The following is a 20,784-nucleotide window of genomic DNA, read 5'->3' on the forward strand; positions in this document are numbered from 1 at the left end:
CCACACAGAGAGCTTCAGAGCTTAAAGCTCCTTCTCTCCCCTCCCCCATGAACCCATAGCCACACAGAACCACAGTGACACTTGTCAGCAGCTGTCCAGCATCTGTCTAGAGGGATGAAGTATCAAGACACATGTGTTTAGATCTCAAAATTTTTATTGAAAAATATCCAAAATAAGCCTAGAAAAAAATCAGAATTATCTATGTAGCAAAAAAGGTTCTGCTTTAAAAAAAAGAGAGAGAGAGAGACTAAGGCAATAAAACCCACTAAGTAAAACACACAGGACCCTGAGATGCCACTGTCCCCTGAGGCCTTGCCCAGTACACCTGTGGACACCCTATTCTCTGGCTTTTAAACTCCACTTCTGTGCAGAACATCTGTGAGAGAAATGACCATGTCTCTTCATGACAAAAGGTCTCAGAAATCAGCAGCCATGCGTGGACTCCAAAAAAGTTCAAATTACAGAACTCTTTGGAATGCCCCAGCTGTATATCACCCACTCTAGCTAGGTCACTTGAAACGTGAAATACGGTTTTGCTGTTCCCCCGTCTGAGGACCATTCAGGCGAAGGTTAGTCCAGAGCCTCCAGTGCAACACATAGAAAGGGGTCGTCAAAGTATCACAGAAATTTCCCAGAAAGGCATCCCAGGGACGGCAGGCCTATCTCTAACCAGGACTTCCATGTCAAAACACATGTCTGCCACACTGAATCTTTGGTAGAGAAGGAAAAAAAAAACAAAAACCAAACATGTCTAAGGGAGGTTCTAAAACAAACGTCACAGGTATCGTGGGGAAGACCTGAGACTGCTCTGGGCTGCATCAGGAAGCTTATGGGGGTATTAAAAAAAAAACACTTTGAGGCTCCAAAGCTAGAAGATTTTGGGGTTGTAGATGTACTGTGATAGACCAAGCTGCCAGTCTTGGAATGAAGTATCTTCAGCAGAAGATGAGTGGAAGGCGGTCCCTCAGGGACTGTCCTGGAGTGAAAGGTGGTCCCTCAGAGATTACACCGGGAGTAGAAATTGGTTTCTCAGGGATTGCCCTGGAGTATAAGATGGTCCCTTAGGGATTGGAGATTGGAAGGTGGTTCTTCAGGGATGGTCTCAGTGTAGGGTGGTCCCTTGGAGATGGTCCTGGAGTGGAAGGTGGTCTTTTGGGGATGGTCTCAGAGTGAGAGGTCGGGATGAAATGCTATGTCCCTTGGAGGCTGTCCTGGCCCAGCAGCCACACAGTTAAAGAACTGTGTATGTCTGAGCCCAGGCAATGCCCACGTGTGAATAGCAGTACAGGAATCCCAGGACAGACAGGGTCACCCACGGCCACCCTGTGTGAAGAGACAGGAAGAATAGTTAGAATACCTGGGTGGGACCTCTCTGGAGGGCAAACTGTCCCCCCAAGGAGATGGCAACAGAAACACAGGTCTTCAGAAAGCCAGCTTTGTCTGAACCCAGCAGGTAGGGTCCTGTGTTCTCACCAGGGCCACTGTGAGGTGATGGTTACATTACTGCAAAAGCAACCTCCCTTAGGAACAGGGCGTGCCTTTATAGAGCATGTCCTTAGAGACTAAAGCAAAGAACCAGAGGGAAGAAGCGCTCGTGGGTACCAGAGTCAGTCTCCCAATGCAGACCAGCTGTTAAATGGAAACAAGGTCACTTTTTAGCATATAGAAAGCAGGACCCTAGATTAAATATCAAATTTCAAAGGTCAGAACATGGGGCTGGAGAGATGGCTCAGCAGTTCAGAATGCTGCTGCTTTTGCAGAGGTCCAGAGTTCAGCTCTTAGCACCTACATGGTGACTCCCTATAACTCCAGGTCCAGAGAATTTAACGCCCTATTCTGGCCTCCACAACCACTGCTACATGTTGTGCACATATCTACACTCAGGTATATACAAACATACCCTCCAGCATGCTTGCACACATGCATACACAAGCACATACATGCACACATACATGTATACACACTCAGGAACACACACATTACACATACATACATACACACATGTGTATACATGCACATACACACAAACACACACATGCATGCACATGTACAAACACACACACACACACACTGAATAAATAAATATATTTTGTAAAAGAGAACTGTTGAAGTTTGGGGCTGGAGAGATGGTTCAGCCATTAAAAGCACTTACTGCTCTTGCACAACTGTTTGTAACTCCCAGGTTCTTCTGATCTCTGGTGCCATGCGCGCGCGCGCGCGCACGCGCGCACGCATGCACACACACACACACACACACACACACACTGCAACGCATATATACAGATACAGACACATAAAAAATAAATCTCTAAAATCAAACCTCAGAGCTTTAATCAGCTCCTTCTATAACACACACATCTTAGACTATCTGATCTATTCTTGTTTTTAATATTAGTGTCACACTTTCTTGGGAACATGAGAGAATTGGAGGTGCTGTAGAACATCAGAAGCCAAACTCCACAGATTTGGTCCTGTGTTAGAGGTGCTCCCAGGCCGCCTCAGCTAAGACAGGCACACAATGTCAGGCTTACTACAATCTTTATGCTATGCAGGAGATAACAGCATGTGGAGTGTACGAAGCCCATTTAAACTGGGGCACATGGGATGAGCAGGAATTTACCAGGTGGAAAGGACAGGGACAGGTGAGAGTAGCGCAGGTCACCAAGGGACAGTGCTCATGTGACACAGGTGCTGCAGAGGGCTGGGTGCAAGTGGGTATAGGGTATGGGTGAGAAATAGTACTAATGACCATCAGCAGCCATTTTTATTAATATGAACTCTCTATGTCACTGTGCCAAGCTCAAGTTCAGGCCCCGATGACTCTCCCATGTCACCCTTGACAAAGTCATGAATCTCAAAGGTCGGATAGGCATTATGCAAACAGCCTAACTACTGCACTTACAAATGCAAGTGCAGAGATCCAAAGTCCTGCATCGTAATAGAAATGTGGTTGGCACTAGAGAAAAGGCAGCGGCAATGGGGGTGAAGACCATGGGAATGTATCTCCCGAAAGACCAGAGTGACAGCAGGGACATTAAACCCTGAACTTCTTCCCAACCTTCCTGTAGACCAGCTTCCACACGGCATCAGAGGGACAGTCCACCCTATGCCTGCTAATGTGAGAGTCACCTATGGTGACTAAAACCAGTGCCCACAACTTTCATGGATTAAAACAACTGAGATATATTCTGTGATGGTTTTACAGCTCGGAATTCTGAAATCAAGGGTTGGCAGGGCCACGCTCCCTTTGGAGGTTCCAGGGGAGTCTTACTCCTTGGGTCTTCCAGTTTTCAGTAGTTCTGGCCTCCTCATAGCTGCACCATTCTAAACTTGCCCCCATTTCTGTGTGGCTGCCTGCTCTTGTTTCTGTGTCCTCTCCTCTTCTTACCTGGACGTGAGTCACTGATGCTCTGTCCAGATGTTTGCCTCACTACTGCCTTCGCTAGCTACAGCTGAAATGACCATACTTCCAACAAATGACATACCCAGAGGTCCTAGGAACACATGAATTAGGAGGACAGGAGATACAGTCCAGGGAGGTTGGGTATTTTTCTAAGGCTGCAGGGGGTTTCTGTGAGCCTGGACACCTGCAGCTCTCTGCACTCTGAGACACAGTTTCAAGGCCCAGTCAATACCTGCTCCTCAGCAGGTTCCGAGTGGGATGGAAAGATTGTGCCTCAGACACAGGGGGGACTTCGGCTGTGTTTGGGGTGAGGCATCAGTGGGTGTTTGATCAACATAGAGCCCCAAGGTCACCTGCAGACATGGGCATGTAGGTAAGTTTCACTTATACAAAGATGGGTCCAGAACAGCTATGACCGATGATTCTGTTTGCCCAACATCACCTCTGGGAAATTGTTATCTGTAAGTGGGAAGGGTCCTCCATCATGGGAAGATGGGCTCTAAAGATTCCCCCCATCCCCGCTCTTATTATACATAACAGACAAAAACAGGCAGCTAGGCAACTAGGCAGCACTCAAGACGTTTGTCACATGGACATGATACAAGTCAAGTCTTGGTTCTACTCAGTGGGAGCACAAAGCAGATTTTGAGGGGTACACAGCGTCACATGCCTATCATTCAAGCTACTTGGAGCTGGGGTGCGTTACATAAATCCAAGAGTTTGAGAAAACCTAGGCAACGTAGCAAGAGCCTCTCATCCAAAGACCCAACGATGATAAGCAAAGACATGGCCACAAGCCATCCTTCCAACTATGCCAGCAAGACTCTACCCTCCGTGTGCCTGGCGCCATGCTAGACATGAACATCGCAAGGTAAATTGCTTCCCTCCAGTTGCAGTGCTAACCCAGCCTTGGTGTGACCCAAGGAGTGGAAGTACGGTTGGGCAGCGCCTCTTCCTCAGAGGAGGACGGCGGCACTCTGAGGACCACTGTGATGTAAACACAGGCTTGTCAGTCATGGAGCTGAAAGGGTCATCCTGTGCTAAGACACTAGCCTCCCTTTGCCCCTTCCCAGCTTGCCAGATTCAAGCCTGTAGAAACTTGGGGCTTTTGACAGCTTGACCTCACTACCTAAACAAGTGATAAGTTTAAGCAGTCATTGGCAACTGGAAGTGCTGTGGCCAGATGGTGAGGCTGTGGAGGCAGGTGCGGTTAATTCATGTAAGTGTAGAGAGAGCGCAGCAATCACTTATGATGATCAGTGCAGTTGGAGTTGCTTTAATACTGTTAATACGGTCAAGGTAGTTACACAGGATACGGGGAGCTGCACCATGACTACAGCCAACAGGAGGGAGATAGCTATGGAAAACCAGGCAGAGATTTTACTTGAGGTTATCATATCTAAGCTGTTCTCTGAGCAGTTTTAAAAGTCTGAAAAGAAGGGACAGGCTGAGATATGTGAGTGTGATGGTTTGTATATGCTTGGCCCAGGGAGTGGCACAATTAGAAGGTGTGGGCCTATTGGAGTAGGTGTGTCACTGTGGGTGTGGGCATTAAGACCCTCACCCTAGCTGCCTGGAAGTGAGTCTTCCGCTAGCAGCCTTCAGATGAAGATGTAGAACTCTCAGTTCCTCCTGCACAAGCCCGCCTGGACGTTGCCATGTTCCTACCTTGATGATAGTGGACTGAACCTTTGAACCTGTAAGCCAGCCCCAATTATATGCTGTCCTTTATAAGATCTGCCTTGATCATGGTATCTGTTCACCCTGTAAAACCCTAAGACAGTGAGCAAACAGCTGTCATTAAGGGGGGCCTTGAGAAGCCAAAGTACAAGTCTCTGGGAAGGGGAAAAAAAGGATTCAGAGAAAGCTGAGGGTCTGTTGAAAGGTAATGTCATGGGGCTGGGGAGAGGTCTTGCCTTGGAGCTTGAGGACCTGAGTTTGATCTCTACAACCCTTGTGAAAATAGAAAAGTATGGTGTGCATGCCCCAGGCTCGCTCGCTGCCAAAGCAGTGAGAGATCCATCTCAAAGGAAAGCAAGGTTTGAGGAAGAGAGTCAGGCTGGAGGGGTGACTCATTCAGTTAACAATACCAACTGCTCTTCCACAGGACCTGGGTTTAATTCTCAGCACCCACATGGCAGCTCACAACCGGCTCCAGCTCCAGATGATCCAGTGCTCTCTCTGGCCTCCGTGGACACTGGGTGTACATGTGGTACACAGAAATACTTTCAGGCCAAACACCAGTATGTAAGACAAAATAATTTTAGAAAGCTGACATCCAAGCCTCTCCACTGTCTTCCACACTCAGGCAGGTCAGACGTGCACCTCTGCACATACCCGTGTACCTCCCACACAACATGCAAGGTTTGGAGTGGTGCTGTCGCTATGGCACCCACCATGGAGGTTCCTTAAACCAAGCACAAATTCACATGTGACCGAAGACTCCAAAACAGAACCTACGAGAGATCCTTTGCACGCACAGAGTCATAACATACAGGTACAAGCAACCCAAGCCAGTAGGTGAGCAGGTAAGTGGTGTGGTATGTTTGCGCAGACACCAGAGAGAACGCAAATTCTGACACACGTAACAGCCTCTCTGTGGCATGTGAAGACGCTGTATCAGGTACAAACTCGGACACAAAGGAACACGTATGTGATCCTGCCTGCTCGAGGCCCCACGGTGGCCGGATTCATAGACAGAATTCGGTGCAAGCATTTGTAGGGTCTGAGAGGAGAGAGGAACAGGAAGTACTCGATGGAGTTTCAGTTTTGTGAGGCAAAGAAAGCTCCAGAGATTGGACGGTAGTGACAGCTACATAAAACGCAAATGATATCAATGTCCCTGAACTACATTTAAAGGTAGCTGAAGCCATATTAAGTTATAGTAAATTAATCCATCTATTAAAACTTCAAACCAATTTATAATGGCAATTATAAATCCGTGGTGACTGGGAACAGGGGCAGAGCGGGGGCAGAGGAGCCCAGGTGCAGAGGGCAGTAAGAGCCTCCTCCCGGGGCACATCTCCCTCTGAGGCCAGACAATGTGGCCTATTTAGGAAAATGGGATCCGCAAGGCAGGCGGGCAGGCAGCAGATTCTGGGACAGCCCCAATGCTGTTCTTGGGGACCAAGCTACTCATTTGCTCTGTATGGGCTCATGCTCACTCTATGGTTGGCGATTCTGTCTCTGGGAGCCCCCAAGGGTCCAAGGTTATTTGACTCTATTGGTCGTCCTCTGGAGTCCCTGTCTTCAGGTCCTTCCATCCTTCCCCCAACTCTTTCATGAGGTTCCCAGAGCTCCCTGTAATGTTTGGCTGTAGGAATCTGCATCTCTTTCCATTGGCTGTTGGGTGGGCCTCAGTAGGAGAGGATGTGCCTAGTCTTGCAGGGACCTGATGTGCTGCTGGCAGGGGTAGTATTGGGGGTTGATACCTAGAGGGGGACTCCCCCTTCTTAAAAGAGAAGGGGAGGAAGGAAAGGGTGGGTAAGGTGGTATTGAGAGGAAAGGGCATCTGATATTAGAATACAAAGAGAATAAATAAACAAATAAGACTCTCCTGAGGCGAGGAAGTAGTTTCTCTAATTACCTCATCCACCCCCTGCTCCTCTCTCCCTCTCCTTTCATCACTCTTCTGAGATTAGGCCTTAGCTGTATAGCCCAGGCTGGCCTCAAACTTGTGACCTTCTAGTCTTAGCCTCCTGAATGCTAGGATATGCACCATCACACCAGGAGAACGTTTTATAATTTCATAGTGGGACTGGTTTCTAATGTTTACACAACTGGCAAACACCCATCAAACTGTACACCTGGCATCTTGATGATGAATTAAGTGTTTGCAATGACGCTGGAACAAAAAACCTCGGAGGCGGCAATCAGACATGCAAGTCTCAGGCTGGACATTTATACACACAGAACCACATATCACAGCCACAATCATAGGTAGGCCACAGAAATGCCAAGGGCTCAAACAAAGCATGCAGGAGAGCACAGTTTGGTTTTTAGATGATGTTGAGTCTTTAGTCTTGCATCTTCCCAGGGAGGGTTCTTCTGAGTGTGTCAGGAAACAGTTCTGGGCTCCTGGCCCTCCATGGGGGCCTCTCAGGTGCTCCTTCTCCACCCTGCAGATGGACGGGCTGGAGCAACTGAGTCAGCACAAATCAGTATCCCGTGGAGAAATCAATGCAGTCCTGATGGATGGGGTTGGCTGGGTTGCTGGTTGGTGCGGGGGCTGTCAATCACCCCACCAAAGGTTCACTGAGCTATCCACTTCTGCAACAGTCTAGCTGCCACCTTGCTCTTTCAAAAGTCACATCCTACCATTTACTGTTTCTAGAAGATAAATGTCTGGTGGCCACCTGGTGAGCATGATCTGCAGGAACATGGTCCTCCTGCCCACCTCTCCGCACCCTGTGTTCTGTCCACATGTGAAGCTTAAAAAATGTGATGGCTCTGTTCAGCTTACAAAGATCACACTCTCAGGTAATCCTTCTCTCCTTTTAATCTATTATTCATGGTTATCTGCAATTAAAATGCCTTAACAGCTTCTCTTCCTCCACCCAGGTGAGTGTTCCAGCCAGTGGCCCCTGCTGTTCACTGTCCCTCCAGCTCCCCAGAGCTCACGACCACACGCTCCTGAGGGTTGAGGAGTGTATAGGACCCTCATAGACGGACTCATGGTTTCTACAGTTGATCGACCTCTTTTCTGGTCCCATGATGCAATGTCACCAAGAGCCTCAAAAGCCATTCTGAGATAGGAAACAAAGCATTAGGCTCAAAGGAAACCTCCCAGTGCACATCCCTCTGCTTGGGATGCGAGAGTCCCAGCCTGTGCTGGTTAAGGTCAGAGTGAGGGCTGACATAGTCACCCTCCTCAATGAGCTTCTATCAGCCAGCTGGCTCAGTTATGTTCGTCCAGCAGAAAGATTGAATAAAGAGGTGATTCTAGGAGAAAAGAGGATGCATCTTGGGGGTCGATGGGTTTGAGGACCAAAAAGCAGATTCTCTCTCGCTGAGGCCAGCCCCAGGTAGTACTCTCAGAGGTGACACTGAGCAAGGACATGAGAGGCTACACCTCTACACCGGTGTTAAAGACTGGCACTCCCCCAACCATAAAGCGGCCTCTTTATAGCTCCCAGGTCTGAGGAAGGCATCTCTTTCCTAGCTTTTGCTTCAGCCGCTAGCTAGAGATCCAAGAAACACAGGTGTCCTGTCTAGGCTCTCTCTGTACCTCCCGAGAGGTTTAATGTCATCTCACTGTTAATTATTCAAACGCCTCTTTGCGTGGCTGCTTTCAGTGGAAATGCAGCTCCCAGCAGCACGTTGTGTTTAATGATGTTCAGATCCGATGCGGGGGGGGGAAATGGCGTGGTGCTTCATTTAAATCCTATTTACCACAGTGGCTGCAGCCAGATCCCATGAGCTATTCATCAAATGGTCTTGAGCCCAAGTCCCTTCCTCCTGGGCTAAATTTAGATCTTTAATAAGTTGTGGGGCCCGAGCCTTTTCCCGGCAGAGGGCTGGCTACTGATCCAGGGACAGGCACGTGAAAAGCACAAAGCTGTCCAGGCATCGATGCCCATGAACTGCTTGGCCCATTCCAAGCACACAGGGACACAGATGGACGTTCTGAGGAACCTGCTCTCCTTACCTTAGGGTTCTAAGAGGAATGCTTGGCTTGAACTCATGTTTTAGACCCATCCTTTCAGAAGAAAAACAAGACACACACACACACACACACACACACACACACACACACACCAAATGGTTCTTGTATGTAGGGAGGCTGCATCCATGTCCCCAAGGAACTGTGTTTAAAGGCAGACAGCAGGGTCCCACCTTTGGCTTCTGAGGAGGAAAGGCTCACACCTGAGACTGAGTTTTTATTAGGTCCCCTGGAGTTGTGGATGTTTTGAGTGTAGGGGCCATAATTGTTCCAGAGACCCTGACTCAGGATGCCGATGGACAACGGCCTTCTGCCATAGCTGTCCATCAGTAGACTACAGACAGGTATTCCTTATGCTCAAATTGTCTGTAGCTCGGTCCAGTCTCATAGCCTGTCTCAGGAATGAGGTGTGTACCCTGTCCCTTAGCCACAAGGGACAAGGATCCAAGAAGGCCAATCCTTCCTTCAAAGTATAACAAACAACCCATCAACCCAACTTACAGAGCTGCTTTAAAGTGCAGGGCTACAGGGCTAAGACGCACTCCTTGCTTCAGGGTAAGGCAGACCACAGGCTACAAGCAAGGCCTGCCTTCCAGCTAGCCTCACCTCCCAGCCTACTACCTTTACCTCCTGGTCTAGCCTCACTTCCTAGCCTCCCCTCACACCTCCCAGCCTAGCTTCACCTCCCAGCCTAGCCTCACCCCACAGCCTACCCTTGCTTCCTTTAAATCCCATGCTAGTCCCTGACCCCAAGTGCCCAGCGTTATTGATGGAAGGCCATGGAAACAATAGCACCTTGCATTTTCAGACATCTGCCACCACTAATTCTTGTGGGCAGCCCTATTTCTGAGGCCTTCGCAGTACTACAAAGGGGACAGAGAAACTGTGGTGAATACCCCTGTGTCCTGCTCCTCCATTAGTGTTGGATTCTGTCTGTGGGTATGAAGACTCATTCCAGGTGATCAGATGGTCCTTTAACAGGGCTCTCAAGGTCACAGTCTTTTGACTCCTGTTATGACCTGAATTTCCCCAGGGGTTTCAGGTGGGAAACAGAGTAGGGTGCTGGGGACCCCTTAGGGAGCATCCTGCCACCCTAAGGAGAAGTCTTGCTAGGATGCTGTATGCCAGTTTGAAACAGCACCCACAATGGCCTCTATAAATCACCTTGTCCACAGTCAATTTCACAGGCTGATGAAGCCAACCTCTGCGGGTTGCTCTTCCTGTCCCAGCTCCAGGCACAAGCAGCAGGCACTTTCCAAAGCACTCACTACCATAATGTTAAATGACTTCATCTGGCATAGAGGGAACAAGGTGAACATGCCTGAGCCACTTATCCTTATTCTGACAGAAAAGCAGGAGGAGCCAGCAAACAGTCTTCTCCCTCCAGGGCCAACAGGGTGGGACATCTGCTCCCCAAGAAACTGTCCCCAGCACGTGTTGCTACTCCAGCCACTGGGACTGGAGGCTGCCCAGTCACCTGCCTTTCCAGCTGTTTGCCCTCCCTCTCTTGGCTGTTCACAGAGCCTCAAAGATTTCGGTTCATTGTTAATCCATAATCAAGGGATGCAACCAGTGGGCGTTGCCTACTTAGTAAATGAGCTATGGAAAGCTGCCTCCCACAGGAGGCCACATGCTGAGGGTGCTCTGTCTGTTCATCCGCATCTCTACAGGGCCACCTTAGCCACAGGCAAGCTTGTCAAGGCCCCAGTGGATGCCTGAGGCAGCCGGCTTTTTTCTACACACATGGCTACAACACAGTTCAACTACAAATCAAACGTCCTCAGAGATGAACAACCAAGAGCAAACCAAACCAATGTAACAGCATACAGCATACAGCATACAGCATACAATGTAACAGCATACAGCATATAGCATACAATGTAACAGCATACAGCAGTACAGCCGGTGACTGTGGCTGCTTTCTGTTAGTATTCTGATACTCTAGTCATCCTTCATTCTTGTCACAATGGGAGATGATCAAGGCCTACCTGATAAGATGGAGGGGAATGACATGGGTGTGTCGTGCACCAGGAGGCTGCTATTGACCGATGGGTCAGGAGAGGGGCCACCTGCTTATGCATATCTGGGTCACTGGGTCACTAGGCCAGTGACACTAACACAGTGTGGACACACAGGCCGAGGTGATTCATACACAGGTGGGATAGGGTGAGGCTACATGATGCTTCCTCACGGATCTCAGAGACATTCACAGCCAGAAACCTATGAATTATTTCTAGAATTTCCCATTTATTATATATTTGGACTGAGGTTGACCACAATGACTGAATTCTCAGAAGGAACCCATATATATGAGAGCTGAGGAGATAGCTTAGTGGAAAAATGGTAAAATGTTGTTTGCAAGGATGAGGACTTGAGTGGTAGATATCCCCAGATACAGTGGCCTGTGTCTGTGACCCCAGCACTAGCAGGGTAGGCAATCAGATCCCAGGGGCTTGCTGGTCAACCTCACTGTATCAGTAAACTCCTGTCTCAAAAGGAAGGTGCCTGGCATTGGTGTGTGGTCTCCACACTCACATGCACACACAGCGAGCAGACACAGCACTCTCCCAAGGGATGAGGAACAGCCTTTGTTCTTCCCAGGATATGCAGGTCAGTGAATGAACAATGAGGCTGACGAAACACAGATATGACCCGCTAACTTAACGTTCTCACTTATTAAGCTGCAAGTCCCTATTCCAGGTAACTAACAGTACAAAGGACTCTGCTGGCTCATACATCCCCTCAGACTCTGATCCCAGACCATGGACAGAAACACTCATGGTCTAGGCACCATCTGTACTCCTGGCTGTGCAGAGGAACCTGGTGTATACTGATCATGAATGACCACACATACTCAAGATGGCAGGGCATCTTGGACACAGATGGTAGAGCAGGACACAGGGGAACTCACAACAGTCTCTCTGTCCCCTTTATACTGCTGAGAAGGCCTCAGAAACAGGGCTGCCCACAAGAACTAGCAGTAGCAGATGTCTGAAAGTGCGAGTTGCTATTGTTTCTGTGGCCTCCCATCAATGACCTTCCCACCTCTGTCAGGACATTCTCCAGAAGCATCTTGAGAGGGAAGGAAAGCACTATGGGAACCATGTTCACATCTGAAATGGGGGGTACCGGCAAGTACATCTGATGTGGTCCATGCCTAGCACAGCTGTTAGATTAAAGATGTCAAATGACTTGAATTCTGGAATGAACAGAACAGTATGCTCCCTGCGGCAGCAGCGCCACCGGCAGCAGCTGCTTCCTGGAGCTCTCAGCACCAGAGTGGATTGGGAACCCAGACAGTCACTGGGACAAGGAAGGGCATGTTCCCACCTCCTGTCAAGGACGCCGTGTTCTTGATTCACCAGCCCACTTGCTGCATCTTCAGGAGTCTGCCTTGCTCATGGGTATACTAAGGAACAGGGCGGAGTTGAAAGCTGGGCCTCATAGAGGAGAACTCTCCCTCTCATCAGCTACTGTTTTTATTCCAGGAATGGTGCTGAGCTCATCAACACCGACTTTACCCTCTCCTGCCCACTCCCAGCATGGCCAGTGGTTTTCTTTGGAGGGTACTAAGCCAACGATTGATCTCAGAACAGATTGGAACCAGAGCTGCCTGAGTCCCAGAATGTTCCCAGATCAGCTCAGAGAAATGTGGGTTCAGTGTCTACCAGTGCTATTTAGGAACGGCTCCTCAGCTCAAGCTCCTGGAGCACAGGGGAGAAAGAAGCAGAGGTAAAGACAGTGTCTATGCTCAGGGGATGGAACGGCAGGGACACTGTCCTCAGCCTGTCCTCCCATTGGCCAAAGGGCTGCAGCTGCTCATGTTCTGGGGTGCTGATACTAGGCATGGGTTTGGGGACACAGTTGGGAACAGGCCAGGCCCTGGGCACCCTCTCTTTGAAATACATCAGAACTCCCCAGAGAGTTATTTCATTGTCCAGTGAAGATGAAAGGATCCTGCAGGAACCTCCCATCAAAGCCATGCACTCCAGAGACAAAGGGCTCTGCTGACAGTCACAGTTTTCATAGGAGCCCTTCCCTAGGGACCTACTTCTGTAAGAGGTCTCAGCTCACACAGCCATTTAGGATCATGGAGTGAACACAGCCACTGGGCTGGATAGAAGCCAAGGTGCTGCCATCCTGAGAAATGGGGCCTGGGAAGGGTAAGAAAAAGGCACAGAAGTAGACTCCATTCAGGTGGATAGTTCTGAGGTATGCTGACTGAGAGACACTGCCACAGGCACACCCCTTGCAGGGCTGGAAGAACCCTTCATGTAGGTGTGTGATGAGTCAATGCCCCAAATGGAAAAAGGTCACAAAGTCACTGGAAAAGGGAATCAGGCTTATTCTATGTCACTCCAGAAGGCAGAACTGGGGCCAAGTGAGTGGAGGTAGGTTACAGGCGGCCTCTTAGCAGCCCAAAGAAGGTGAGCATGCTGGTCCTCATCATCCAGCTTTCAGGCCATGTGGACACCTCTCAATAGGAAGGTGAATACCATGAGAGTCTGTCTTGAGGAGTGGGCAAGTAGCAGGGATCAGGTAATCCCTCCAAATTCATCCTGACTCTCAAAGAGCACAGTCCTGTGAAACAAAAGTCATCTTTCCTCCCCAAGGAAGCGTATAACAAGTCCAGTTACAAATGAATGGTCTCCTGCCAATCAGGCAGCATGGGAGTCCCGTGTCCGACAGAAGGCAGTGCTCTAGCAAGCAGTGACTACATGGGAAGGGAGGCCGAGTCTTGGCGAAGAGTTTGGAACAGTGACGACATACGAGGTGACTCATGCCTTTTCTCAACTTTCAAATGACCCAGAAAGATGTTCGTGCACCAAAAAGGCCTTGCTCTGAGGAACAGCGCATTCCCTTCTGGTTCATGCTCCGTCTGATGGTCCCCTGGGTAGGTCTGCATCGGACAGCAGGCACATCCTGCTGGACACTAGACTCCAGCTGTGACGAATGCATCCACTCCAAGATCCTTCTGGGAGCTCTAATGGGTCAGCTGGACAACTTTTGATCTGCTAGGGCCCTCCACTGGGCAAACACGGAGAGGGTTGAGGCTGCCACACGCACTTTCCCATTGACTACAGCTCTGCCGGGCATCCATACCAGAGCCAACTGGCCACAGGCAGAGAATCATGACAAGACATGGAGGAGAGGTGGACAGAAGCAGCCATCCATCCTCAGGGTCCCATGTCATGAATGATAAAGAAGCAGATTATACAGGAACAGAAAACAGGAGGCCCTGGTCCTCCTAGCTCCTCCCACTCTCCAATCTCTCCTGGGCTAAAAGTCTCCAAGGGACTCTCCACTGAAACACTGAAAACATATTCTAAAATATATTCTGGGTTTGAATGCAAATGCCACAATGTCCTTTCATTTTTTTTTTTTTTTTTTTTTTTTTTTTTTTTTTTTTTTTTTTTTTTTAGTGGTTCTGCACCTTGGCAACTTTCATAAATGTACATTGTGGTGGTCTGAATGAGAAGTGTTCCCCACAGTCTCGTGTATCTGAACACTTGGTCCCCGTGGGCAGTACTGTTTGGAGAGGCTGGGGGGCCTTTAGGAGGGAGAGCCTTGCTGGAAGAAGGGCAACAGTGGGGGGCATATACTCTGAAGGTCTAGAGCCTCAGCTATTTCCTGCTGTATTTCTGTACTTCCTGTGTATGGATGTGAACATGACTGACCAGCTTCCTGCTCCTGCTGCCATGCCTTTCCCCACCATGATGGACTCTGTCCCCCTGGAACTATGAGTCATAGTAGTCCTTTCTTCACTAAGGCGCTTTTGTCAGAGTGTGGTATCAGAGCAGCAGGAAACCAATATTCACCTACGATGCTCCCTCATGCTTCTTAGTGGCTGGGAACATTTCCCCTAATGGATGTGCCCTGTGCACTGTGCTGGTTTCGGACACTCAGTCAGTCCTTCCTTCCTGTCCCTTTGCTATGACAAGCAAGGCTGCCAACCATGAACATCCTCTCTCACGTTTCACTCCACGCATGTGAACTCACGTCTGAATGACCCAGAAGTGAATTTCTGCATCACCTTGAATAGCTCCTGCCAGCTTCCTGCTCTGGAACAGTTATCACTTTACGCCCTTGCCAGGAGCAGGAAGGGGACATTTGCCAATCTGGGGTAGCGCCTGGCCAACCTTCAGTTGAGAGTGAAGTTGAAGGGCCGAGGGGTGCGGCTCAGCAGCAGAGTCCCGGCTCATGCTGTGTGAGTCCCACTGGGCCAGCAGCAGCATCAGTGTGGTAGGGAAGAAACACTACAAAGTTGGATGTCTCTTCATTTGTTTAACTTCTTTCTCCTGGGGACTGCCTGTTCCCATCTTTCTTCCACGTATCTCCAGTCTGAAGCTTTTTCCTTATAGAATCGTGGGTGTGAAGTTATCACTACGTTCTACCTGAAGGGTGTTCTGCAGCTGTCCACCCCAGGAGGATAAAGCCACGGCACTGAGCCAGAGGGGCCACCGCAGACAACGCAGGCTCTCTAATTGTCAGAAATGGCTGCTTATGGTGCCTGGGCACAGTGCTGTGAGTGGACACAGCTGGAATGTGTGTGCAAAGCACATGGCCAGCACCACATCTGTCCTGCAGAGCAGTCGGAGTCTCTGCTGCTTCTAATTATTTGTTAGAAGAGAGAGAACGAAAACAACTATGGCATCATGGACTCAGATGGCAGTCATGTGAGCTGGGCAGGAAAGGCTGTCATATGCTGTCAAAGGTGTGAAAGGCTGTCACACCACGTCAGGCTGGCCAGTTAAGAAAAGGAGTCCTGTTTGCTCTCTTCTTTTCCCCCTTCCTCAACGTCTCTTCCCTGTCTGTCTCCCTGTCACCCCTCTCCCCTCTCCTTCTCTGTCCCATCCCTCCACCCACCCACTGACACCACCTCATACTGACTGAAGGGTGGGGCAAACCTCTGCTCCTGGGGCCTGTATGGTCCTCCAGTCACACCCCTCGCTCTGCACACTAGGCCCTCCTTCCATTTGGAGCCAGTCAGTGGATATAATGGCTGAGGCAGGGCTATGTTAGTCAGTCTCTACCACACCTCTGTGATAAATGGAGTCTAGTGTCAAGGTTACCACCCATCTCTAGGGGCCTCCCATCTCCAACTTCCCGGATCCCTTCTCTGGGTTTCTATTAACTGCCAATCAAGCCCCAGCCTAGGGGCCGCCAGGACCAAGCTGGAGGCCCATTTATTGACTCTGAGACCCAGGCCTTCCATGTGCCTGTGCAGATGGTCCTGGCCATCTGCTGTTTTGCGTCTTCACTCTGATCAAGACCCACTGGGAGGAGGAAAGAGAGGAATGGATTTCCTGTTGCAAACTGTGAGTCCAGAAGGCAGAAGGAGCTCTGGGCTTACCCATACTTCTTCTTGGGATCTTAGCAGCCCCAGGTAAGAAGCATAAGGGTAAGGCCCTTCCCAAGGGATGAGCATCAGCCCTGAGGACCTCTTCCTTGCCTTGTTCCCAGCCCTGGGTCAGCATCTTCACTATAGTTAGAGATTGGGTCACCAAGTGCCTGCCCCCCTGACTTCTCTGCTTTCTCTCTCTGACTTCTCTGCTTTCTCATGTGTTTCCCTATATTAAATCTCTTCTGCCTAACATACCCAGCATGCTCTCTGTTTTCACAGAGTAGACCCCCATAAATAGACCATCCATAATAGTTACTATCAATTGTCAACTTGGCAGAATCTAGAGTCACTTAGGATGGGCCTTTGGGTGTGTCTGGGGGGTGTCTTGATTGGCTTGAGATAAGAAGACCTCATGCATGAGGCTACTCCCTAGCTGGGTCCTGGACAATTTAGTGGAGAAGGGGAACCTTTCATAATATCTAAAATGGGAACTACTCAGGGATATTTACTACTCTGGAAAGAAAAAAAACATCCCCCACTCAACTTCCAAGTGTTCTGATAAGATCTTGAGTTGTATCTAAATCCCCTTAAATGTGTTTAAAGTTGCTAAATTCCAAAGCCACAAGCCAAATATCCCAGTATTACATTTGTTGTGTGTGTGTGTGTGTGTGTGTGTGTGTGTGTGTGTGTGTGTGTGTGTGTGTGTATACATGTGCCCATTTGCAGCCATGTGGAGGAGACCAGCGAAGGATACTATGTATCCTGTTTTGTGATGGTTGGAATAAGGTGACCCCCTTGGGAATTTGAATATTTGGTCCCTAATTGGTGGCTGTTTGGGAAGGATTAGGAGGTGTGGCCTTGCTGACACAGATGTGTCACTGGGGATAACCTTTGTGGTTTTTAAAGACTGGTATCACTTCAAGATTGTTTTCTCAACTTCTTGGTTGTGGATCAAGATGTGAGCTCTCAACTGCTACTCCAGCACGTGTCTCCCTGCCTGCAGCCATGCTTCCTGCTCTGATGGTGATGGATTCTTATCCCTCTGAAGCCAGAAGCTACAAATAAACCCTTCCCTCTATAGGTTGCCTTGGCCAAGGTGTTTCATCATAGCAACAGAAAAGTAACAAATTTACAATTCATCACTCTCTGCATTATTCCCTTGAGATGGGATGCCTCCTTGAACGCAAAGCTTCTCACTTCTCAACTAGGATGGCCGTCCAGAGCGATCTCCCCCACCTTTTTTTTGCTTACCTCACCCAAGTCCACACCCCAGCACTGGAATTATAGCTCTGTGGTCACATCTGGCTTTTTACGTGGTATCTAAACTCACGTTTACTCAGCAAACACTCTTACCACTGAGCCATCTCCTTGGCCCTGTAGTTGTCCTTTCAATAAAGAAAAAAGCATATTTTGCTCCTTACTGTTAAACTCTGGAATGCTCAGATGATTCAACTTTTTTATGGAAGATTAGCAAGTCATAGCAGAGCTGCTGGGGCAGTGGCTCTCAACCTTCCTACGGCTGCGACCCTTTAATACAGCTCCTCATGCTGTGGTAACCCCAACCATAAAACTATGTTCTTTGCTACTTCACAACTATAATTTTGATACTGCTATGAATCATAATGTAAACTTTTTGGAGACAGAGGGTTGCCAGAGGGGTCTTAAGGGGTCTTGACCCACAGGTTGAGAACCGCTGCTCTATGATAAGACTCCTGGAGGAAGAAACAGCATATTCTCCATCTCCATGGATGGAGCCGCTTTCTGGTCTCCCGCTCCCATCTAGACATTAAAAAGAGCCCCAGAGTGCCCCTAAGCTAAGGTTTCCTAAGCTAAGGTTTCCTGAATCTTTTGTAAGCTCTGGACATTGGTTCTCTGAGCCTTTTGTTTTCTTGACTTTGAAATCCACTCCTTCTCAGCCAGAGTGACATCTGGTTAGAATATTTTCTGTCTACCGTCTGTATTCATTGTGATCCTCACCATGCAACTATAGCTGCCTTGGCCTGATCCACTCAGGCCTCTAGGCCTGTCTATCTCATAACCTCCTGTCCTTGACACCTACTCTCTTCTTGGATGCTGGGATGGAACTCAGGGCTTTGCAGGTGATAAGCACACAGGCACACTGCCTCTGAGCGACATACGGGGCAGCAGTGACTTAGAGAGCCAATGTCATTGCATGCCTCAATCTGGCTGTGAACTTTTGGTCCTCCTGTCTCAGCCTCTGGGATACCAGGGTTATAACGCATGCTTCTAGGATTCTACAGAGCTATGCTTCATTTTAATGTGATTTTATATCAGGAGCTCTGAAAGAGTCCCTAATTCCTGAGCTTAGGCTCAAGGAGAGAAGGGTATGTTTGTAGGATTCCAGACAAGATTCCAAACTGCAGACAGCCATGTCCACCTACATACCAGGGTTGAATACACAGACAAATATACACTACACAGATTTGTCCCTTCACCCACCTTCAGCATTTGTGGAGGTCACTATTATACAGTTGGGCCAATTCCAAGGTTTCCAATTACAGAAAGCTGTTTTCATATACACCAATTGGGCTACTTAACATGAAATTAAACTGTTCTGGATGTCTGAGTCTGAATAAATTATTAGATCATTATACTTAGAATGGACTGGTTTTGTTTTTTTCCCCAAAGGCTCCAGCCTGGTATCACTTGAACTGAACACTAAATTTCTCTCAATTCCTAAATGTAGGCATGTTAACTCAAACATGCCTAGTGCCCAATACAACCTGTGTTCACATTTTGCATAATGCACACTCAGGCCTCTGTGCAATTTTCAAATTAGTCTTATACTATGTATTAGTATGCAACATACATGGTTACTAATAAGCTGGAAATGCATGTACTGAACTACACACTTTGACACTGAGTGAGGGTAGATTCAGGGTCTAGAAATTAACAATCAAATGGAACTGACTAAGCAGACTCTATATTGAGAGCAAGGTTTAAGATCTTAGCCAATGACTACTGAGTCCAGAGTTGACTGACAGCAGATGGGAAAGATGCAAAGACTGCTGGGACAGAGGGAGGAAAGCCTAGGTAATACACTCACGGCTTCACCTCCCCCGCAAGAAGCATGAGGTAGCGTCATGATCACCGGAGGGCCCACAAGTAGTACCTAGCTGACGTCAATATTTTTATCTGCGGTTGCACAAGTAGCTCTGATGCTGAGAAAGATGATAAGCAACGGAGCTTGAGAAGCTGCCCCAAGCTTCCTTAGTGAAGCTCTGTGGGAGGTAGGGCCACATGAGCTGAGGGAGGAGCGAGGGGGCTCCATCTATACTGGGACTGTGAGCTGCCAGCTAGGTTTTCATGGCTGAAATTTCCCAAAAGCACAGGTGTGGAATGAAGGTGTAAAAATTGGGAGGCTGGGAGAGGAGAATTAGGAGAGCAAAGTTCCTTTGAGTCACCTGCCCAGAGGTAGGACACCACGGGAAGAAAGGCTGGAGCTTGAAAGCTGTCAGTCAGGAAGCAGAGTCGATAAGACTCATGAAAATTGTTCCTTCCGCTGCCGTGGGATTTAAAACCACTGGTCACAGCTCTGTGCAAGGATGCCTATAAGATGAGCTGTATAGATAATGATCAGCTCCCTGGGTAGAAGAAAATGGCCTCCATGGACAGAAGGGGCGGGTCTTGTCTCCCTGCCTCAGAGGAAGGGGCGGGTCTATGACTTCCTGCCCCAGAATACATGGGAGGGGGGTGGGGGAGCAGTACTTCCCCAGGCTAAGATGAGTCATTTCCCATTAGAAGAATTGCCAAAGCCAAGAAGACAGCCTTGTCAAAAGGAAAAAGACACTCAGGACAGGAAGGCAGAGAGGGTGGCTTGTGATGAGATAACTCAGAAGAGATGCGGCTGCAGGCCAAGGACACCAAGGATGGACAGCTGTCACCAAGGCTGGCATGAAGGACAGACAGCCCTTGCTGGGCTGAAAGGCTAACACCAAAGATGGAGAGGCACCACCTACGCTGGGAAGAGTTCTGGTGGTGGCCTTGCAGCCTTTGGCGTCTTAATTGTCTGTCTTAATTGCCCAGTTCTATCTATCTCAACAGTCTTAGAAAGCTAAGAAGAAATCACCCGTTATTTTAATCCCTGTGTGTGTGTGTGTGTGTGTGTGTGTGTGTGTGTGTGTGTGTGTGTGTGTGTGTGTGTGATTTTAACTAAAATTGGAATACATGGTATATTACATTTTTTGTACTAGATATAATGAACAGAAAATGTGTAGATATGGCCAGCCTGTTATTAAATTACTCAATATTATTTTAAATATTCAGCAAGACATTTCATTTAGAGTTTGGGCTCATAATCACTTTTACAGTCCACAGTTTATATTACAGAGAATTTGCAAATTGAAGATAAAG

General features: G+C 48.6%; 1 protein-coding gene across 1 annotated transcript in view; it reads right to left on the reverse strand.

The window, feature by feature from the left end:
• Positions 1 to 238: 238 nt before the first annotated feature.
• The window catches only part of Hhat (hedgehog acyltransferase), a 225,721-nt gene continuing 205,175 nt past the window's right edge, over positions 239 to 20,784 (reverse strand). Inside the window, exon 11 of the mRNA XM_032915511.1 lies at positions 239 to 1,323. Coding sequence (XP_032771402.1) covers positions 1,232 to 1,323 — 92 coding nt within the window. The 3' untranslated portion in view covers positions 239 to 1,231. The remainder of the gene's footprint in view (positions 1,324 to 20,784) is intronic.

This window comes from Rattus rattus, chromosome 10 (genome assembly GCF_011064425.1).
Source record: "Rattus rattus isolate New Zealand chromosome 10, Rrattus_CSIRO_v1, whole genome shotgun sequence".
Taxonomy (NCBI): Eukaryota; Metazoa; Chordata; class Mammalia; order Rodentia; family Muridae; genus Rattus; species Rattus rattus.